The sequence below is a fragment of the Haemorhous mexicanus genome, chromosome 3, assembly GCF_027477595.1.
Source record: "Haemorhous mexicanus isolate bHaeMex1 chromosome 3, bHaeMex1.pri, whole genome shotgun sequence".
Lineage (NCBI taxonomy): Eukaryota > Metazoa > Chordata > Aves > Passeriformes > Fringillidae > Haemorhous > Haemorhous mexicanus.
Genome location: NC_082343.1, coordinates 49,910,801 through 49,932,816, shown reverse-complemented (window position 1 = coordinate 49,932,816; position 22,016 = coordinate 49,910,801). Strand labels below are relative to the sequence as shown.

General features: G+C 37.0%; 1 protein-coding gene across 1 annotated transcript in view; it reads left to right on the top strand.

Moving 5' to 3' along the window:
- ADGB (androglobin) overlaps positions 1-21,736 on the top strand; it is an 87,215-nt gene extending 65,479 nt beyond the window's left edge. The window contains exons 27-34 of the mRNA XM_059843290.1: positions 3,934-4,130; positions 5,297-5,408; positions 12,080-12,189; positions 14,082-14,237; positions 16,066-16,174; positions 18,302-18,389; positions 19,563-19,746; positions 21,373-21,736. Coding sequence (XP_059699273.1) covers positions 3,934-4,130; positions 5,297-5,408; positions 12,080-12,189; positions 14,082-14,237; positions 16,066-16,174; positions 18,302-18,389; positions 19,563-19,746; positions 21,373-21,522 — 1,106 coding nt within the window. The 3' untranslated portion in view covers positions 21,523-21,736. The remainder of the gene's footprint in view (positions 1-3,933; positions 4,131-5,296; positions 5,409-12,079; positions 12,190-14,081; positions 14,238-16,065; positions 16,175-18,301; positions 18,390-19,562; positions 19,747-21,372) is intronic.
- Positions 21,737-22,016: the final 280 nt, after the last annotated feature.

The following is a 22,016-nucleotide window of genomic DNA, read 5'->3' as shown; positions in this document are numbered from 1 at the left end:
GCAGGAAGTTGCCAAGAAACCCTCAGTAAAGTGAAGGAGAAATTTTGTTTTGGGAGACTGTCTCCTTTGCAAGGAGACAGTCTGAAGACTGAAATAAGTTAAAAGGCACAATCAAGTGACAGAGAAGAGAAATGGGTTCCACCAGAGGCTGAAAGGGAGAGGATGGGGCAAAATAACTAGAAGTGGTGTTTTGCTTTTGTCAGTCTACCAGGACACATGTGTGAGAACTTTGCAAAATATCCTCAGAAATCAGACACAAACATTCTAGCTCTAATGTGCAAAGTTACAAATAATTTCTGATAATTTAAAATTATTTTAATCCACTTTGAATTATTTAGTGAACTATCTATTACATTAACCTGATTGAAAACAGGAAGGTTTTTGAATCTGGGCCTATTTAGCAGTGGTGGCCATAAAATCCTGTTATGATTTTAGGCTATATTTGAAGCTGAAATGGATATTCTGATGCTCATTAAGTGTGTGTGAGTATATAGAGAGTTGCCATTTGGAATGAATGACTCTGAAGCTGTCACTGTTTGGTGTTTTTTTTTTTTTTGCTATTACTTGTATTTTTACTATAGTAGACCAACTGGCCTTAACAGTGAAGTTCTTTTCCTATTAATATACATCCTTTATATCACAAAGAAGATACTTTGTGTAGAATCTTTCAGAGCATCCAAATTAAATGAAAATATTATGAAATGTACTCAGTATAACCAATATGAAAGTACTGTATTACCCAATCTACTGAGTGTCTCTAGGTTCAGTAGGAGTTCTATCTGTGGCATTGTAAAAGCATGTTTCTTTGGTATTGTCAAAAGTGTTTTTATGGCCTGTACAATAACAATATAGAAACACTCAGAAATACTGATTCCAAGTTCAGGTGAAGATTCATACAAATGACACTCAATACAACAAGATTCCTTCTGTCAGTATTTCTTTATTCTCTAAAAAAGTGTGTTTTCTCAGAATAAGAATAATCAGACAATACTGCTATACCATTGGCAACAATCTTGTTAGTTCAGCCACATACAATCCCTAAATTTGACACTTATTCACTACCACACGTTCTGCCTCTCACAGAACTGATCACTGTGTTGCCAGAAGTTCTCTTAAGTTACATTATTGTGCAATCATCGCCAATAAAACATTATCTCCCTGCCCACCCACAGCCTGTTAATTCATTGCCAGTCACAGCTGTTCTATTAATGTCTTTTACAGCTCAAAAACTACATTAAACCAACTGATTATGAATACATTTACCTCTTCTGAGATGTAGTAGATGACTTGGACCTTGAACATTTGCTTGACAGCAAAGGAGTTACATATTGACACACACATTGCAAGCACAATTGGTTTTGTTGATACAAGCACAGCAGTTGCCTAAGCACTGATAGGCAAGTGAATGCTCACAATCCTTTTATTTTCCACAGTAACAGTCTGATACAATCCTGTTAAAAAGTATAAAAATATCTTTCAGATATTTATTTGAATATGGAAGCGAGGTAGGTGGAAATTTCTTCTAGCCAGAACTTAGGAAAACCAAGAGCGACACACATCTTTTTGTATCGAGAAAGGAAAAAAATTTGGTGTTACAGCACCACCTGGTGACCATTGCGAGATTTAGTGGCTGTGTCTGTATTTTGGGGAGCTTTTGCAAGTGATCTTTCCTGCAAAGGAAGCAGATTCACTCATATAGGGGATTCCACCATTCTGAGAGAATTATCTTCATGGCAGGATCTTCCTCTGGGAAAATCTTTATAGAATTGTTCAATACTCAATCTCTTCAGGTTTAGGAGAGAGAGGAGGCGGCAAATAGCGAGGCATTCATGAAAACCACTTGTAGCCTAAGGAATACAATCTCCCTTGAGCTCTACCTATCTTGCTTGGTGGAGGTAAGGTCCTGCAGAGGACAGCGCGCATCTCATAAAGCCCCCGAGAAACACATCCTGGAGTGGAGCTCACCCCTCTGTTGACTCCAAGGGAGTACACCTAGGTGGCCTCACTGCTTTAAGCTTCCCTTCTGTAAATTGCATCCACTGGCCCTTGCTAACAGTGCTCAGGCAGGCACTGAAGATCATTCCTGACTTGAAACCTTTATGCAAATATTACAAATGGTAAACTAAAGGCAATTTATGCAATGAGAAAATGTCTTTATGTATTTATTCTTCCATCTGAAATACAGGTTGTTTCTTTGAAACAACTTTTTTTTTTTTTCTTCCAGATGTAGAATATTCAAGATTTGGGTCTGTGGATATTGTTCCTTATTCATCCAAATGCACTTCTATTGAGTGAAGGCCTCATGATTTTGGTTCCTTCTGGTGAAAGACTTAATAATCTAACCACTGTGAATTACATCTACTCTCACCTTCACAGCATGGGACATTAACTGATACCTAGAAAGCTCAGCAGCAGCTGAGTGAGAAACTATTCCACAGTTACAGGCTTGCTTAGGCATACCTTTTACCAAATAACAGCCATGGAGTTGCAGCACCCTAAAAAAGGTTTAGAAGAAACCAAGTATTGTTTTCCTTCACATTTCTCTCACAGGCATCCTTGCCACAGGGACAGCAAGAGGGATGGCTCTGGTGTTAAAGATTCTAAATGCAATACAGAACAGCAACTTAGAACTTGTGATTAGGAGTTTGAGACCTCTTTAAGAGACCGTCTCTGCAAGGTCTTATTTTGATTTCCTGACTTCTACAGCTTTTCTTAGGAACAAGGACGCACTGGCTTATGTAGAGGAAAGATGCAATAGGAAGGAATCCATGACATTTGGCTTTCATAAGTAATATTTCCTGGCTCCATTTGAGTTTCTAGGGGCAAACTTAACCTCTAAGAGGGCATTTATTCTTTGACACACCAGCATCAAATTTTGTTCAATCTGGTGTCTAATAGTCCTGCTACCTCCTGTGAATTTCCCTGGATGTTTCATTAACATACATGAAAGTCTGCATTTTTCTTTCAAAGTGTTGCAATGATGCAGTATCATCCTTTTTTAATACAATGAGCCCTGGGAGGAGTAAAGCCTCTTGCCTTCAATGAAGTCAGAATGGTATCTCTTTCCCAGCTGATGGTCCAGTGTAACACAGGTGATGGTTAGTGTAACACAGGTGAAGCTGCTTCCCCAGAGGTGTTATTCTTTGTCCTTATTCAATTTTCTATGAGATGTTCACTTTTAGAAATATTTTTTACTTTCTCTGTAGAAATGCAGGCAAAAGACCCCATCTCAATGGCATTAGAAATGAAAACAAATTTATGTTTTCTGAGGTAATATTTCTGTGCCAGGCCTTCTTTAGAACATTCTGCTTTTCATAGTTTTCCCACATAACATCTTCCTTAGGTGACAATTAAATACATTGATAAATGATAGATCACAAATAGTTTTGTATCTCCTTTCAAGACTAGTTCTTTTTTAGCTCAAGTTAGCTATGATCTTTGTTTCAGGTTGGCACAAAGAGACAAGAGACTTCTGTAAGTGTATGCAGTGCCAGAACTGTGGCCAATGCACCTCTTCTCTTCATCCAGCTTTACACAATTTATTAAATTAGGTTAGCCACAAATGGATCCCATCATAGAGAGCACAAGGCTTTCTATTTTTTGTAATGTATAGCATGGTGCTGTGATGGTTAGTGCAGGAAAGAAGCATGGGCTTTGAGGGGAGAAATTATATGCTTTGTAAACAGTAACAACAGTCATATATACACAGTCTTCATTTACTCATTATTTACTTTGAAGATATTTGTGATTTGCATGCAAAATGGAATCAGGGTAGTATTTGGAATAAGCATCATTTTAATTGGAAGCTTGTGAATATAATCCAGTATGAGAAATGGACTATGTTACTTCTTTCTGATACTTTCTGAGAGTATCTTTTTACCTCATACCAGTAATTCATAGAATTTCAGGACCTCTTTTTTTGTCATCTTGCAGTAAAAAACCTACAAGTCATTCAAAGTAATACAGTGAAGGGATTGGAAACTGGACGATTAAAAAAAGGAAGTCGTAATTCGTCAAAGAGCAGCAAAACTTCTTCCAAGACAGACCTTGTAGAGGAATGCACAGTGATATTAGCAGATGAATCTTCAGTCTCTGAAAACTTTGAAAGTAATGTTGGAAGCCCGCAACAAGTAAGAGTTTGTTAATCACTGGGATCTGGGAGGAAAAAAAACCAAACAAACAGTGAAGGGTTATTGCTAATTCTTTTGGTACATGTGGAGAGATCTTCTATCCTGGGGTAAAAACCAGAATCCAAAATTAAGATTGTTGGTAGCTTTTGAATGAGATGATGAAAAAAGGATAATGTACATGTATGAATGACTAAGTAGGGGGTTCCATATCAAAGTGATTTACTCTATCTTTAAGTGTTCTTCATTTGGCAAATCCAATACAAGTACAGCATAACTTTCACATAAAGATCAAAAATTGCCAGAAAATAAGCTAAAGTTTTGATGACTCAATATGAGCTATCTTTGAAATATGATATTATAGAAGACCATCTGTAATATCTTGCTTAGAGAAACGCCTATTTCCAGTCAGCTGCAAGCTTTAGTAATAGACACATAATATCTTGCTTCTCAAGCCATGTTTGTCAGAGGCTAATGTCATACCATGGGTTTTTCTTGATGCCATTTAGTATTGTCTATTTTAGAGAAATTAAGTATACTTTCTAAAATAATTCTTGTTTTACATCTCCACATGTTTTTCTGCTGTGATTTTTTCTTAATAGTTGAGTTCAACTGTAACAAAATAAAGAAAGAAAACAAAAGTTATTGAGAAATAGACTCCAAAGTTGTTCCTTTGACTCAGAACTGGCATTAGAATTTTAGAAAACAGTTTCTAAATATAATCATTTCCAATTCAGTTTAGACAATGTTTAAAACAGCCCATGGACCCTGTCACCTCTGCCTCAAATTAAGGCATTATTGAGTGCTAGTAGAAGGGCTCAAAGCCCTGCAGTAAGTCTTAAAATCAAAGACAAAAGTCTTTGTTGTAGTTCATGGCACACATAGGGAAGTTACATGAAAATCTTACAAGAATGTAGCTCCGTATTGTGTAGCCCAGTTTAGTTTTACTTGATAAACACATGAGTAATTGTTTAACTTCACAGGAATTAAAATAAGATCTGTGGAATTAACAAATTTTTAAGCTTCTTGTGAATGCTGTTGTGTACAAGCTTGTAAATTAATTATGTGTTTTATTGGCTGAATTCAATATCTGGCACTTTACTAACCTACAGGACTTGAATGCTTGTTGCAATTGTTATGGCTTCAGCATGTTGCATTTTCTTTTACAGTCTCACCAGTACTCAATAGAGGCATTGGTGTTGCATGATAGTTGGCCACTTACTGAGAGTGAGTCTTTGCTTGTTCAGGAACTGAAAGAAATGCAGAAAGATGAAATCAAAGGTAGGTTAATCTAAGTACATATTTAGTCAAATGTATCATGTTTCTGATTAACAAAAATATCTATTACTCCAAGCAACATTTTTTTACTGTCTGAGTGAAATAACTAGGCAAGAAAACTTTTTATTCTGTAGTCCTTAGAAATGAGATTTGATTGCACGTATCTACATCTTCAGTTCACAAAATATTAGGAAATCAGAGACTACACTGTAAAACACCATCTTAAGGCTCAGCTTCAGGTGGAGATCTGGAACAGAAACATGCCTGCTGATAATTTAAGAAAATGCACTGCACAAGGTGGGGGGAAAGGCCTGGTTTGGGAAATGTATTCCTTTTGTACAAGTAGGAGAAGAATTTAGCATGACAAAAGACTGAGAAAGTTCCCAAGTACAGTCTATATATCTAAGTCACAAAGGGGACAGAGAAATTACAGAAGGTTTCAGGTTTTTTAGATTATTGTAGCATTTCTTCTTAAGGGACAGTAGAAACCAATCCCAAGACATATTAAAAGCACTTAGAATCCTAGTCAGTATTCTGTAAATTAGATAAATGTCTCATATTTTCTTCTTCTTTTATCTACAAGGTTGACATAAAATTATTTAGATCTTTATTATGTCAATCACTTTGGACCAAAAAGCCTGAGAGAGGCAAGGTTCTGCCACTGCACATTCCCAGATCCATCTGTTTGTGAGGCTGAATATGAAATTCCACCAAGCATGTGTGCATAGACACACATGCACTCGATGTATTTGTGTATGTAAGTGTGTATATATACATAGAAACACACACACTTTGCCAGCTACAAAGATCTCAGACAGACACTCAGAGCACAAACACAATCACAAACAGCACCAGCTGCCTTATCTTGCTTTTCCCTCTTGGGCTGGAAAGAATGGAAGTCCCCTAGATAGACTGTCTATTTCTAAAAAGGTGGATCCTTCCACCAGCTGCACTAGACACCTGCTGTGTCCCATAGCTTACCTTTACATCCCCTACAAGCTCTGAGGCTGCAGCCCTACTCCAGCTGCTGGTGCAGAACATCACAAACACACGCAGCTGATTGTCCTGTGTTCTCACCCCTAAGTTCCTGCAGAGCCTAAAATATTACTTCCCATCATTCAGTAGATTTTCTGTATCATTAATATTAAAGTTCTATAACTCAATTTTCAAAAGAAGTTATAAGAAGAAATTATTTGCTTCCTCATATACATACACTTGTTAATACTCAAAAAATTATTTAGGATGGTTTGGTTTTTATTTACTAGTGATATGTCTCACTTTTTATTCTATTTACATGTTTCATTTTAAATGTCTGGCCAGGTCTTTTTTCAGTAATTTCTAGTACTCTGGACTGAACTTAGATTCAGCAGCAGTAATTGCTGATGGATATTATTTAATTTCTTGGGTTTGGGACGTATGCAATATTTGAGATTTTTTTCATGATTTCTTCAGTTATTATTACACAGCTTAAAAAATATGTTTCTTCTTAGTTTATAGTAGTCTGTAGTCAGTTTTAGTAGCGTTTGAGGAGCTATGTCATGTTGGCTTAGAGGCTTGTACACAGCTCTTTAAGTGATTTCACCTGCTTGTATTTTGTTGTGTTCTTCACAAATCATCTTTTCTTCTTAGATTATCCCATTCATTCTCTTCGTTTTCCCTGTTAGACTCCTTCTCACAATAGACATTCTATTACATCCACTTACCCTTCTGAGTTGGCTACATAGTGACAGCTTGCACTTGACGATGTCCTTTTATACAGCTTCACCATGGTCTGTAAAACTGCAAGTCAAAGGAGGTCACTTAATCTCTTAAATTTCTTCACTAGTTCTCAGCTCATATCACTGAACCTTGGCAATGTCATGAGTGTTCTCATGTTGAATTCAAGGTAGCAGTACTCCAGTTGATAACTCCCCTTCATAACTCCCCTTCTCCATGCTACATGATGCTCATTTGCAGTCAAACATACTTAAATTACAGTCAGTGACAACAAGCACTTTTTTCCTTGGGATTATTTTAAAATGGTGTAAATATAATAATTTTTAAATGGTGTAATTTTTGTGCCCTCTCATAAATGCTGCCTTTCAAAGTAACCAAATCCATTTCACAGTTCTTATTAACTGAGTGTTTCTGTTTATACAAGGATACCGACAGATTGCCTAGGCCACCAACAGAGTTTAAACACAACTTATATAAAAAATTTGAAACATCAATACTCACTCAATACTTAGTGTTTATTTTTTTTGTCCCTATAAACAGAAATATTTATCTGAAATCTTACTATACTTAAGTATTTTTAGGGAAAGCCCAAACATTTATTCCTTTTTCTGAATGTGAGCTAGTCTTAAATCAGTTTGAAAACTGACCTTTACTATTTAAAATTGCCAACACAAGTTGTCAGACACAAAATTCATATAAAAATAATTTTGGAATGTAACCATAAAGGTATTATTTCACCACGTGATTTTTAAGAATGCTGCAGTGAGCCAGGTGAAAAACTTATGGAAAATGTTTTCCCTTTTTCAAGTATCCCTTTTTCATGTGAGCTAACACTGCCATCTAGAGATAATTTTGTATTAAAGTGAATTTATCATGGCAAAAGCATATTTCAACTTTGTATTAAGATCTACTAAAATCTTTTAAACCAGTCTCCCTTTAAATTAAGACCCATGCTGTTATACTCCTGTTATACACCACTATTATAAATACTTATTTAGAACATTTTCGAAGAAAGTGAAGAAAGTGAATTCTCTGATATACAGATGCTATGATAATTTTGTATTTCTTGATGTTTGTACTTGTAAAAAAAAAACTGTTAGTGAAAGTTGCTTTGTGAATAATACTGAGTCATATTTATTATATATAAATCCCATTCAATATTTCATTAAAGAGCCCACTGCACAAACAAAGCATAAAAAAGGCATTAGGCAGGAAAAACTAAGTACACAGAGATTAGTAAGTTCCATGTAGTTTATTTATACTGTCTTCATTCTTTCTTCTTTCTTCTTCCCTTTTTTTGGGGTTTTTTTTGGGTTTTTTTGTTTGTTTGGTTGGTTGGTTGGTTTTGGTTTTATTTTTATTTTTTTGCCTCTTTCTTCTGAGAACTGTTATGGAGCAAGCCTTCAATGGAAAAACACTTAAAAATGTAAGCTCAAGATTCTTGTGTAAAAGGGGTACAATAAGCAGGTAATCTTGCAACTGCTAGTACCATTTTCAGTTGCTTGGCTGTGTGAACAAAATCATTTTAAGGTTCATTTTGTATTTAGGATTTTCTGCTATTATGTTTCTGGGTTCTTTGGTTTTATTTTTCTTGTAGTAAGATCATCAGTTTCATTGTGCAACTGTCAGAACCCCGAGCTGAATCATCACTGTGTGCTGAACGCTAACTGCAGCACATATTTTACATATTGCCTTAAATTAACTTAGAAGTGTAAGCTGTTGATGAGGGCTGTCTATGCAACTGGGAAAGCAGGAGATGGAGTGCCCAGCCCAGGTAGTAGAGGTAGGTTTGAAAAGGCAGGACAGGCAATATGCTTTGGAATATTCCTTTTATCCTCCAGAGCGGTCAAAGTTTCTCCCACAGGTGTTATTTTCCCACAGGAGAACTTGCTGGCTCATGCCAAGGAGAGGATTCCATGGGATGTTTAACAGGATGTTCAGATCTCTCTCTCTCTTTCTCTTTCCCAGCTTGCCTGTCAGGTGTGATTATTCACTTGCCTGGTGTTCAGTGAACAAACAGTTCACAGAGGATACATAATGGTGCTGTAGATCTCTAAGCCATACCCTAACCCCACACTACTACTGCAACCAGATTATTGGTTTGCTTCTATCCTAGTGTATTTTGTCTGCAACTTTAGTGTCTGCGTGAGCTCAGCTTTGGAAAGACTTTTGACATTGCCATCTGTCAAGAATCCTTCTGAGGGTCCAGTCAAAGACAGGAAAAGTGACAGCTGAACTTCTCAATCTTTTCTTAATGAAATCTGAAAGTCCCTCATGGGGCAACTAACAGTCTTTACTACCAGCTACTGAGTAGTCCCACTAAATGCTCAGAGCCTATTTCAGATAACAGTAGCATGATATCTTCTCAAAAAAAGCTACAAAATATTCCTCTGTGTTATTCCTATGAATAAGATAGATTCTCTGTAATTTAAATTTCATAAACCAGGAGTAGCTGTCTATCTAAAAAGAGAATTGATGTATCTCAATCTGAAGTTGAATTTCAGCTAGGAATCATTTGGTGCAATTGTTTAACTTGTCATAGACAGGACATCAGACTGGACAATCACTTTGGTCCCATTAGGCATTAGACTAAATGAATTTTTGTATAAATAATTGAAAAGCAGTAGAGAAGCTAATTTTAAAGTTGCTGTCAGCTGTGTGTCATCACTGTCAGCCCGTGTGATGCCCAAGCTTTTCTTGGTGCCACACAGATATAAAAAACTGCCACTGAGAGTTTGTGATGATTGATGCATAAGCTGTGAGCTGGAATGGCCTTTACTTTCATATCATCTGCCTGCCTTTCTTATCATATCCCATACAAAGCATTTGCCTGGCTTTGCCCTTGGAAAAGCCCCAAGCTGTTGCTTGCATCTCCCTTTGAATCAGAGTGGGCAGCATGCCAAAATGCAGTCATTGCCCCCTCCAGGCATTTCTGGAGGTTGATCCCTTAACTGGGAGACTGCTTGCTCTGCTGAGGAAGTGGGAAGAGCTGGGGGAAGCTGGACAGTGCAGTATATGGGAAAGCTTGGAGATCTCAACTTAATCTTGCCCTAAGCCTTCATATCTGGAGTTAAAGTAGGTTACCTCATTCTAGCCCCTGTCATTTCCTATGCTTGCTTGCTCTTTACTAACTTATCAGGGTATAGTATAAGTTCAGAGCATCAAAATGTTATAATTCAGAGTCACAAAATATTTCTAGAAACCAGACAAAGCTTGTAGTATCCCATGACATAGAAAGTCTTTGTCTGGGATCATTTAGCTAACTACACTGAATTTCTTTGAGTGTTTGTGTAAACAATAAATAATTTATCTCTAAAATTTAATAATACCTTGAATAATGTATGTACACCAGCCTGATTTATCGTGCTAGTATGTAATGATAATGTGAAATTAAAGAGAGAGCCATATATGTAATATTTTTAAAACTTTTAATTATGTCATCACTGTTTTATATTTGCATTTCCTGTGGAGTTGTTTTAGTATATTCAATATTTGTGGAGACCACTTTAAGTTTTTGCTTTTATTCATTAATATATGCCTTGGTAGCACTGAACCAATTTAAGCTTTACACTTTGGTGTAAAATGTCCCTGGGCATTTTTTAAGTAGCATGAGGAGATAAGAATAATACCATTTCTACGCATGTGTACGATGTAACACACTTATATACCATACAATATATATTTGAATGTGGAACTATATGTGAGCTACAAATATGTTTCTATATCTTTAATAGTTACAGCTTTATGCATCCATGTAACCTCAGCCATGACAAAACAGATCCCATCCAAAGCTCATTAATTGTGCAGTGCAACAATTTGTCCTCAGTGGAAAGAAATTGGAAAAGCACTAAGTGAAAGATATCTACCTTGAAAGTATTAAGTGAAAGATATCTTATTATTATCATCAGACTGTGAAACAGTCACTCATATCAACTTTTTTCCTGAGAGAAGTCCCCTGTTTTACCGTATTGGCTAAATCTAGGCTTTCAGCACTTCTCTCCATGATTCAGGCAGTAAGGAAGGTGGAAGGAAATGGAGATTTCAGACTCAGGTTTTTAATCTTTCTCATAGTGTTTTGGATTCATCCCTGATTGTTTCAACTGACACATTCTTTATGCTAATAAAGTTAAATGCCATTACATGCTTTACTTATTAATTTATTTTAAAAACAATATGACAAGCATGAAGTATTGTTTACAGCTCTCACCAGCTAAGACCTTGCAAAATAACTGTTGCAAATATCAATTCACAGTATCAATTCTAACACACAGTATACATATGTACTGATAATATAATTAATTTAAATTGTTCCCAGATAGTTCTGATAATGACAATTTTGCATTTCTTAAATATGCATTGAGTCTCAAACATGTTTCTTTGCTTTAACTCCCTTGCATTTTATGGGGTGTACCTACATTCTTTGTTCTAGATAGTTTTAGGATGGGAGATAATGAGATCACTGACTTTACCTGTTTTGAGCTTCATACTTTCCTGGTGCATAACAAACACTGCCAGAGATTGTATGTAGAAGGGAAGTGAGAGTCAGGCTGTGATTCTGTGCATTGCAGTCTTTGTACTGACCCATACACAAAGCAGCAATGCAGTGACTACTGGCAGGCACCATGGAAAACTCTCAGTTAAGCCCTGGTTAAAGTCTTATTTAGGACAGATAAGGTTGTCACAATGTGTTCACCCTGTAACTATTTTTGTAAAAGTTGTTTGGTCCTCATATTCTTTCTTGATAGTACTTGAAAGTGTCAACTAATAAACTTTCTTTTCTTTGCCTCTCTGTATGGCTGTTTTGTGCTGTTATTCCACCCTGGGTTTCATATGGGGAACTATATTTATGAATGACAATGACATTTTCTAAATCCTAAAGCATTATAACTACATTCGAGTAATACACAGGAGAAAGTATGTGGAGCACAGCTTTCCCCTAATTCTCACTTCTTTCCTAGTTAAAAAGATTGCAAATATTCCTAAATCAACCAGAGGATCAAAAGATAAAGAGTTTGAGAAGATAGAAAAAGAGGAGAACTGGAAAGAAGGTGCATCACTTGCATCTCAGGTGAGAACAAGGCCAAAGCCTCGATTTATTGAATGTGCCATCCTTGCACTGAATATAGAGATCTTCTCAGGTCTGCAGTTCAGTACTGCTAGGACTTCTAATGTCCCTTGTATTTCTCTATACCCTGCTTTGCCACCTTTTTAGCTTAACACTTGAGAAATGTTGAATTAAAAAATTTGAATGTAAAAGATGTGCATCTGGATTTAGATACACAATTTGCTCATTTATTTGTTTTTGTGTAAAGGAAAAACTGGTTGTTCCTTTTGTTGGTATAGTTTCTGTCTCTGCTGAAGGCTTACCAAATTCCAAGAATTCGCCATGTTTGTGTCCCATTAATCCCACCTTGTAGTGGCTTCCATGGGTTCCTAGGGAGATGATATAGGTTTTTCCACTGTAGTCAGTTCCTGTCTCATATATCACAATTGTCATTAGCATGCAGACATACAGTGGTAGAAAAATCAGTGTTTACTTGCTTACTTGGAAGTTCTTATCCCCTGGGGTGGATCATCTGAGTGCTCTGTGGCTGTCTGAAAAGCTATTGCCAGCCTTTATGCCTTAAAAGGAATAATTGGCATTACTGGTTGCGAAGGGATTAATGGAAAGCAATGAAGGAACTGACAGCTTCTCCTTTAATGGCATTGCTTTTGCTGGGAATTTTGCTGCCTCATGGTGTGTAGTTTAAGCAGAAACCCATAGAGGTTTTCATTAAGAAATTTCTACTGATTTTTTTAGTTGACTAACCTTGCTGCACAGCAGACTTCCCTGTGATTTTGCCTTACACTAGAGGTGCTGGGATGATGGTTCTTGGGAGTTCACCACTAAAACAGATACAAGTTTTGAGATGGAGCCCTTGCAGAAAGAGAAGATATCCACCCTTAGTCTCAAACAAGAGCTGAACTCCTAACCCTAGTTCTAAGTCTTAGGCTTAATGTTTCTTCAGATGATGTTTTCCTGAAACATTTGCAGCACAATATCTCAGTTCTTGGTCAGGCATCAGAATAGTGTACTAGACTTCAGGCCCTACTTACCCTGTGATTCTGGAGAAGCCATGCATTAAGATGTTTTAGAGACTGAGAAATGCTTGCAAAAGAAACTTAAAAGACAGAGCAAGGTCTATTTTTATTCAAAAATCCCTTGAATATAATAAGGCTTCTAGTAAAGAAGCTTGTGCGAGGAGGAAGAGGAGACTCGAGGAGAGGAGAGGAGAGGAGAGGAGAGGAGAGGAGAGGAGAGGAGAGGAGAGGAGAGGAGAGGAGAGGAGAGGAGACTCGAGGAGAGGAGAGGAGACTCGAGGAGAGGAGACTCGAGGAGAGGAGAGGAGAGGAGAGGAGACTCGAGGAGAGGAGAGGAGACTCGAGGAGAGGAGAGGAGACTCGAGGAGAGGAGAGGAGAGGAGAGGAGAGGAGAGGAGAGGAGAGGAGAGGAGAGGAGAGGAGAGGAGAGGAGAGGAGAGGAGAGGAGAGGAGAGGAGAGGAGAGGAGAGGAGAGGAGAGGAGAGGAGAGGAGAGGAGAGGAGAGGAGAGGAGAGGAGAGGAGAGGAGAGGAGAGGAGAGGAGAGGAGAGGAGAGGAGAGGAGAGGAGAGAATTGCATGAAAAATCACACAAAATACTCTTGTTCAGACAAACTGTTCAGAAGAACTGGGAGTGTGGAGCATGCTGCATGGGGGTGGGGGAAAACATGTGAACAAAACACCTCAAAGAGCTTCCAGGCATTGCAAAGTAATCTTTCTTTCCTTCGGCAGCCTCTGTTTGTGTCATAATCCATATCAAAGTCTGTCAATGTACAATGTATATCAGTCAGAAAAATTACCAGTACATAAAAACATAACTTCATCCTAAAGAGTGGTAGTAGATGTATACCAGTGACTACCTAATGTTTATGATACTTTCAGGCAGGAGAGTCAAATGCCCCCTACTGTATTTTACGCATAGTTAGTGACCAGAAAGAGGCAGACTTTCTGGAGGTGAAGAAGGACACCCGGCGAGTAGATGCGATCAGAGCCATGAAAGAAGCATGGGAGTCTGCGGAGCCAGGGAGAGCTGTCAAGGTAATATCAGAGTGCTATCTCTGCAGTGATGTTTCTTCACAAGTTCCAGGAGTTGTTGTAATGGTAAACTTGCCACAACAGAAACCCGCCTTCATAGAGCTGTTTTCTTCACCCCTCTGGAAGACAGAAAATTTTACAGTTTAAAGAATTAAAAGTGATTATGTGCCTGAATTCTGGGTAGGAATCCAGATCACCTACATCAGGCTTCTGTAGATCACTGAGACTTTAGATTCTACTTTACAAAACATAGACAGGTTTCTCCTTAGAAAGTCCACGACCTCTATACATTTGCAAAGCTGCTACTTGTGACTAGTTTAATGTTTAGCATGAACAGATTCTATCGAGAAATACACTGCTATAAACATGCCAAAAATTATTTCTTCTGAAGAACTGGCACCTGGTCATATCAGTACCCAAGTTGTTCCTTGCAGCCAGGATTCCAAATTCAGTCTGCATGGCAGGTTACCCAAGAGCCTGTAACACACTCAGTATGAATTCACAGTTTTGGAGAAGCAATACTGATCTAGTTGCCAGGTGCATCTGGGTGCTTTTGAAGTGACATATGCTTGAGATGGAAAAATAATACATGTTCTTTCTAGCAAAGCAAAAAGTGCAGTGCTGATTCAGAATTGGAAGCATCATTACCAAAGAGAAATAAAATAGCAAAGTGCAGATTTCAAACTCATCTGACAGTCATTCCCTATCACCACCAATACCATTAAGGTATGTTCAGCCAGAATCCCCAGCTTAGAAATTTGGGGGTTTTAGTATTAACTTTCAGAAATGAACCTGAGACATGAGCCTTCCCAGCTACAATCTCAGATTTTCTCAGTTCTTTTCAGTGTGTTTAAAGCTCAAAACTTTTCCTGACACTACTCTATTAAATTCTTAACTAAGGAGAAATGCTGCTCTGCAGCTTTGATTAGTTGTGCTGAGATTGAAAATGCAAGTACAGTCTCCTAGAGGTTAGCTAGAAATGAATCCCCTTTGATGTGTGAAGACTCTTCAGAATCTGGTTCTATCACCGTTATCTTTTTTAATCAGAAAATCAACTGAATTGCAACTACTGAGTTCCACTTTGAAGCCCCTTAGGTTTGTGACTTTTTTTTAAAAACAGCTGTTATTAAGAAAATTGCAGCAACAACAGAATATGCTAAAAACAAGGTCTAAATTGGAGGTATGCTATCCAGATTAAGTAGCTTCTCCTCTCCTTTCTTCTTGACAACCCTGGCCCAATGTCTGCCTATTCCAGGGGTCACAGACCCTCTGGCTCTGGAAATTGAGTGCCTGACTCCAGGGTGACCAAAAGCCAAAGGGCTTCTCTGTCCATTCTGGCAATGACAGCCCTTAAGAGAATTCCAAGTGAGTCAAAGTCTCCTTCTGAAAAGACAGAAGTGCTGATGTCTGGTTTTGGCATCAAAGGTAATAGAGCCTGAAAGAGTTTTCTCCCAAAGGTCCCATTTTTCAAGAGGAAGTCTAAATCATCAGGCTATAGGAGCTCCCAGGAGATGCATTAGCCATACATTCAGCTATACAGTTTTTATTTTTTTTTAAATCCCAATACTATTTTAAACTGCCTAGAGATCAGTGATTTCCCAGCATTTCATTTCCCATTCATTTCATCTTTAGTGCAAGTGGGCAATGTCTCATGGCTGATTCAGTGGGATCCTGGCATCTTTTCTGATTCCAGCACCAGGCAGACTTGCACACTGCACCCTGATGTTAGGTCTTATTAAAGACTTATAGAATCCTATTTTTGAAAATTCTTTGAGATTTGAAATATGCAGTAAAAGTTGTGTTATCTGGATTATAAAACTTTGATCTGCAGGCTTTTCAGGAACGTGTGCGTTTTATTAATAAGTATGCTGTGAGAGATTCAGAGGAACCCATAGCTGGGGCTGAGACTGCCGACTTAACACCTAGTTCAGAAGAAGCAGGTAAGAGTACAACTTTCTGTGTCTGCTGTTCAGCAGGTTCCACTCCTTAGGAAAGACTTCTGCCTTAAATACTGGTAGTAGATGGATAGATCAGCCCCGATAAAGGTGTCCAAATGTGCAGTGGCAGGCTTGCTCTCTATCCCCTCTTTATTTTAATTGTTTCATTGCTCTAATTCCAGACACAGATACAGCCTCACAGCTCCTGGAGGCTGCCAAGTTACCCTTAAGCAAACTTCAGGTAGCCCTTCTGTAATAGAATTCTAACCCTAAATTAATCTGAAATTTTTGGAAGTTTAGTGAAAAATACCTTCTCTCTCAATTCCAAGTACCAGAGTTCATTAGTGTAGAAATGCTAAAAAAGTGTTTAGCAGCTAAAATAGCATGTCAGTAAGAGACTATTACACTTAAAGTGCATGTTCATGGAAGCTGTTCATGGAGAGTGGTCTGGAAGTGAGGTGTCAAAAAGTGCATAGTGAGTAGGATCAGTTTCCCGGAAGCTTCCATAAGTGCTAATTTTATTTAGTGATTGCAACTTCTGTGGATTCTTCATATATATTCCCTGCCAATTTCTGTACTCTGATAAAAAGTTGAACTGGTTGCAAGACTTCAAGCTGTTTGTTGTTTTTTTTTTCCCGCTGTGATTATGCTGAGATGAGGCCATCACGAAAAGGAAAGAATACTTCCCAGTCTGATTGTGACAATATCTAGTCACAACTTATGTGAATGGAACTAGAGCCTGTGACCAGTACTTAACTATAGATTAGTATTTTTCCATCCCAGCAAGTAATCTTCACGGAAAGATTAAGCTTCAGAAATTAAAGTAGAATTAATCCTCACCTAATGCCTTTAATACTGTATTGGTTACTTGAAACAATACTGTTTCCTCAAAGTTACTGGCTAAAGGACTTCAAAATTAATCGTTGTCCACCGAGAGCTTTGTTCTAAACTAAGCATTTAGAGAGTTTAATATAATGTCGTAGAAAGTAAAGAGTGACACCCCAATGACTTTAAGTTGTGGTTCTATTCCACAGAGTGCAGCATTTGGCAATGATGAGATTGAACTTTTCTGTAATATGCAGTATCTTAATGAGGAGTTTTGTATTCTGGATACTATTGTTCCAATGGGCAGTGAATAAGGCATTTCCACTTTTCTGTAATATGCAGTATCTTAATGAGGAGTTTTGTATTCTGGATACTATTGTTCCAATGGGCAGTGAATAAGGCATTTCCACAGATCCAAGTCATCCTTTGAGACCAGCAGAGAAAGCTGGTATATTTGTCTATATATAGACAGTAAATATATAAAAATTATTAATTTAATGCTCAGAAACCTCTTTCTATTTCTCATGAGAAAAGTCCAGTAATCTTTTTAACATAATTCAATTAGTTATTGCTATAAGTAAGGTAATAAAAGAGTTTTGATAAAAGAAAACTAGTGCGGTCATCATTAAATCTCATCAAATTTCACAGGTTTTTTCAGCACATCGAGACAAATTAGAAGAAGGAAGCATTGAAATAATGACAAAGCAGCTCAGCCCATTGCCATGCTTAATATCAGATGTCTCATTGTATTCTAGGAATGCTACAATAAAACACAGCATCTTTTAACCACATTATCCATGTGGTTGAAAAATATAGTCTAAGATTTCAGAATACCAGTTTTACTATGTTATGGTTTTTCTTTAAACAGGCATTAATTTAAATCTTCTCCCAAAAGGGAATATATATTTTTTTAAATACAGCCAGGACTGCAGAATCAGATTTTTATTGATTTTTTTTAAAACAAAAGAATATGATACTCAGAAGTTGTTTTTATATCTTCTAGGCACTGCAAAGTCAATGTTCTCACTTAGATTTACAAACTTTCATGAGTAGAGGGGTTTTAGCTAAAATACACATATTAATTTCCTTCTAGTATATGTGGGTTTTTAATGGCATCTTTAATTCTATCCTAAGTGTTGGAAATAAAAGGGCAGAAATAATATACCTCTCCAGCCTATATTCTCATTTAATAATGTATTTTGCTGAGCCAAAGGAAGAAAAATTGGTATAAGAATTGAGGTGGAGCTCCCTAGCATAACCACATAACCAGTTTAACCTATTTTGTTTTATATTTTCTTACCACAGGAAAGCAATCACCACAAATAGCTATTGAATCAAGTCTGAAAACACAGCAAAAAAAATGGGAGCTTATAGACCTTAGTCCTTATACAAGGTAAACTGCTCTAACACAGTAAATGTCAAAGGGGTTGAATCACTGCACTGCATGAAATGAATATCTGATACATTTGAAGAAAATGAGTGTTTGGGGAAATATGCTTATTTCAGTCTTCTTGAAAGGAGCATTCAGACCACAGGATATTCTGAATTGGAAGGGACCCACAAGGATCATCAAGTCCTTCTCTTCAGTGAATGGCCTGTACAAAGATTGATCCCACAAGCTTGGTGTTATCAGCACCACACTCCAACCAACTGAGCCAATCCCAGGGTCCAAGGGTCATAAAAAATTTGTCAAGATGTTATGCAGGTTGAAAATAACATATTTAAGAAATGCAGTTAAGTTAATAACAGTTAATAGCTGAAATAATTGCACTAGTTACATTTATTAATCAAAAGAACTATATTCTTTATTACAAGTGTTGACATGAACTTTTTGAGCTAATTTAAATGCATTTCCTTGTTTGCTGTGCTGCAACTATAACCCACTTCATGCTTAAGTCCTTTTGTATTCAATGTAGCATTTTTGCACTTCATTGATCTTCAAAAGACTTCAAAAATGCTGAAAAATATGCTCCAATTTAATTTTAAATTGAGAAGGAAATTGGCATTATATTGAAGTGAATAGCAATATTCACTTCAATATAAAAACAGTATGGCAAAAATATGGCAAAATACCTTCCACAAGCTTAAATCTTGTAAGCATTTCATTTGTGTTCAACTTCTTGACTTTTACACTAGTGATTTAGGACAAAATATAGAAGTATATTATCCACTTACCTGCCATTATGCCAAAAGCAAAATAAAGAACAAAAACCCTAAAAGATAAATTGCATTTGTCTCAATTTTCAGAAGTATCAAAAACTTCTGAAAACATATTTCTTTTAAATTGTCACATGTAGGAGTTTTTCATATACTCGAAGATGGACATGATTTTACAAACAGATTTGAAATAGACACTCAAGTATAAGAAGACCTGGCCTCAGGAATGTATTTTCTTATTGGTGTTATATAGAAGCAGAGGAAAAGTGACTCTTTAACCATATCTAACCATATGATGGTGATGTTGCCAAATATAAGCCAAATACCTGCATGGAGATGTTAAGCAAAATAGACAACAACCAAAACTGCATTTAATATGAGACAAATATCTGTTTTGTATTTCTTTCAGAAAAACAATGTCTGAACCTGTGCTGAGAAATGAGTCTATAATTCAACAGCAACTGATACATAAAGAAGAAAAATTCAACCATTTTAGGCAACTTTGCCTGCTGACTATGGAACAAAGACAAAAAGAAGAAAATGAGAGAATTTTATTGAAGCAAAATATACTTGAAATGTATGAAAACCTGCAGGTATGTTTTCAAGATTACTTTCCAGTTAACTGCTGCTGGGATGTGCACCACTAGTCTGAATATCCTGATCAACCATCATCAAAGCTTTTGTATTCAGTACTAGAGATTAGAAGCAATGAACAAGCTTGAAATTTCTCTTGGGCAAAGGTCAAAACTAAAAGTTCTAAAGTAAAAAAATAGTATTGCATTTTATCTTTAATATGATATTCTTGGTACTTTCTTGATACGCTCTCTGCAAAAACACCATTATATCACCATAAAAGCATGGGTATAAGTCAGAAGAAAACTGACCAAAAACTGACATACATGACCAGATGCTTATTAAGTAAAGCATCTCCAGTCTAGACTATTTTTTTGGTTATAGACTTGTATATGACTTTTTGAAAAGTAATAAAAAACCAGGTTTACAGGGGGATAAGTTGTGTCTAAGAAAAGTTAGAGAATGTGGTTTCCTTGGAATATGCATGACGCCAGCAAATGAAGAATTTATATTATTAAACCTCAAAAAACCATGTCTATAAATAATAAATGTGGTAGCATTAGTGTAGGATCCATTGTGAGGATTAACTCAGCCAAAGCACTGCATGTGAAATTGGCACAAGTATCTTACCAAATTGGCTTAACTGTTGAGCATCAACAGGAAAAAAATCATTTGTTATAGTGGTGATACAACAACCACTATCAATCAACCGCTCAGTTCAGAGCTCTTAAGACTGGATAAAAGACAATAAAAATAATATTACATCAAATCAACATATATACAGAAATCTTACTTGAAAACCTCTCCTTGGCTAGTTCCCAGACAGCCTGATTTATATTACTCAACTACAGGTCAGCAAGGAGCCACAGTTCTCCAACAGTGGCTAACCCTAATAAGGATGCCAGTTCAGGTTTTCAGGTGGTGCTATGATTTTGGATGCCTAACATGTTGTATATTAGAAGGGCAAATTTTTCATAAGAGTAGATCCTCGACTCTTTCTAGAAAGTATTTCCATTTAAAATGTTTCACAGCATGAACTTAAAATGAGATTTATTTGTGAATATGCACACTGGGCTGATAAGCACTTTTGCAGTCCTTTTATCTGTAGGCCACAAAGAACTATATACAGATTTCCAGGTATTCTCATTTTTCAGGATGGAAATGGAAAGGTTAAAGTTTTCAGAGGTGTCAAAGTCCCACTCACCCCAAGTCTCACTGAAGATCATTATGATTTATGCTCCTTTAGCCTCTTAAAAGGCCACAACTCCTAAGCCATTCCAGCATTTCTAACACCTATTTTTTAATAGACTTGTTTAAGACTGCAAAGCAAACCAGTAATTGAAAAGGGAGTAGGTCCAGATAGGTAACTACTCTGTTACCCTATTCTTCTTTCACACAACTATCTTATTATGCCAGCAGTTTAAAAAGGATTTTCCTGAACTTTCTCTTCTTCATGGTGAAAAGATTGCCATATAGCTGTTTCCTTTGAGAAGGCAATAAACATCCATGTAAAAAGAAAAGGAGAGATGTTCTCCTTGTACTTAGAGAGTCACAAAGTGAAACAGAACAGGAAGGATGCAGTTGCTTGTGGTGAAACCAAGACTGATGTGTTGAGCAGGGCAGTATTGCTGTTTGTTTTTGGCTAGGCATCCTTGGATGAAGCACGAGGCAGAATTTACAGCATTCGGGAAGCATACAGAAATGAGCTGCTGGAGGCTGAGCGCAGAAGAGAGGAAGAACTGGCAGCTCAGGAAGCAGCCCTGAAAGCAGAGCGAAGGAAAAACAAAAAACGGTAAAGGTTTAGCGAAAAAAGTGTACTTGCTATCTCTTGTGAATTGTATTTAACAGTTTGGGAAAGAAAGTTCATATGCAAAGATGAGAAAAAATGTTTATTATTTTCAAGTACTTTTGGCAACTATATCACATTTTATCTCTTTGCCTGTTACTAGTGAAAAAAATTATCTGGTATTCTAAAAAGCTACTTGCTACTATTAAAGTTTTTATGCTTTGCTAGAATAACTTTGCAATAAAATTCATATTCCATTCAGACTCTTCTTCCAAAATCCCAGTGTCTTTTGTCTTTTTTTTTTTTTTTCAATCAAAACAGAACCAGTCAAGAGTTGAAACAGTGAATGCAACCTGACAGTTTTGAATGTCATCTGACCTGGCTCCTTAAATGGACAACAATTTGTGGAATTTATCATAACTAAATAGTGGCAAACCACACTTTTCATATGTGGGCATTGAGAGGCTTACCAAAGCCTGATTGAGTAGGCTCACAAGCTTTCTA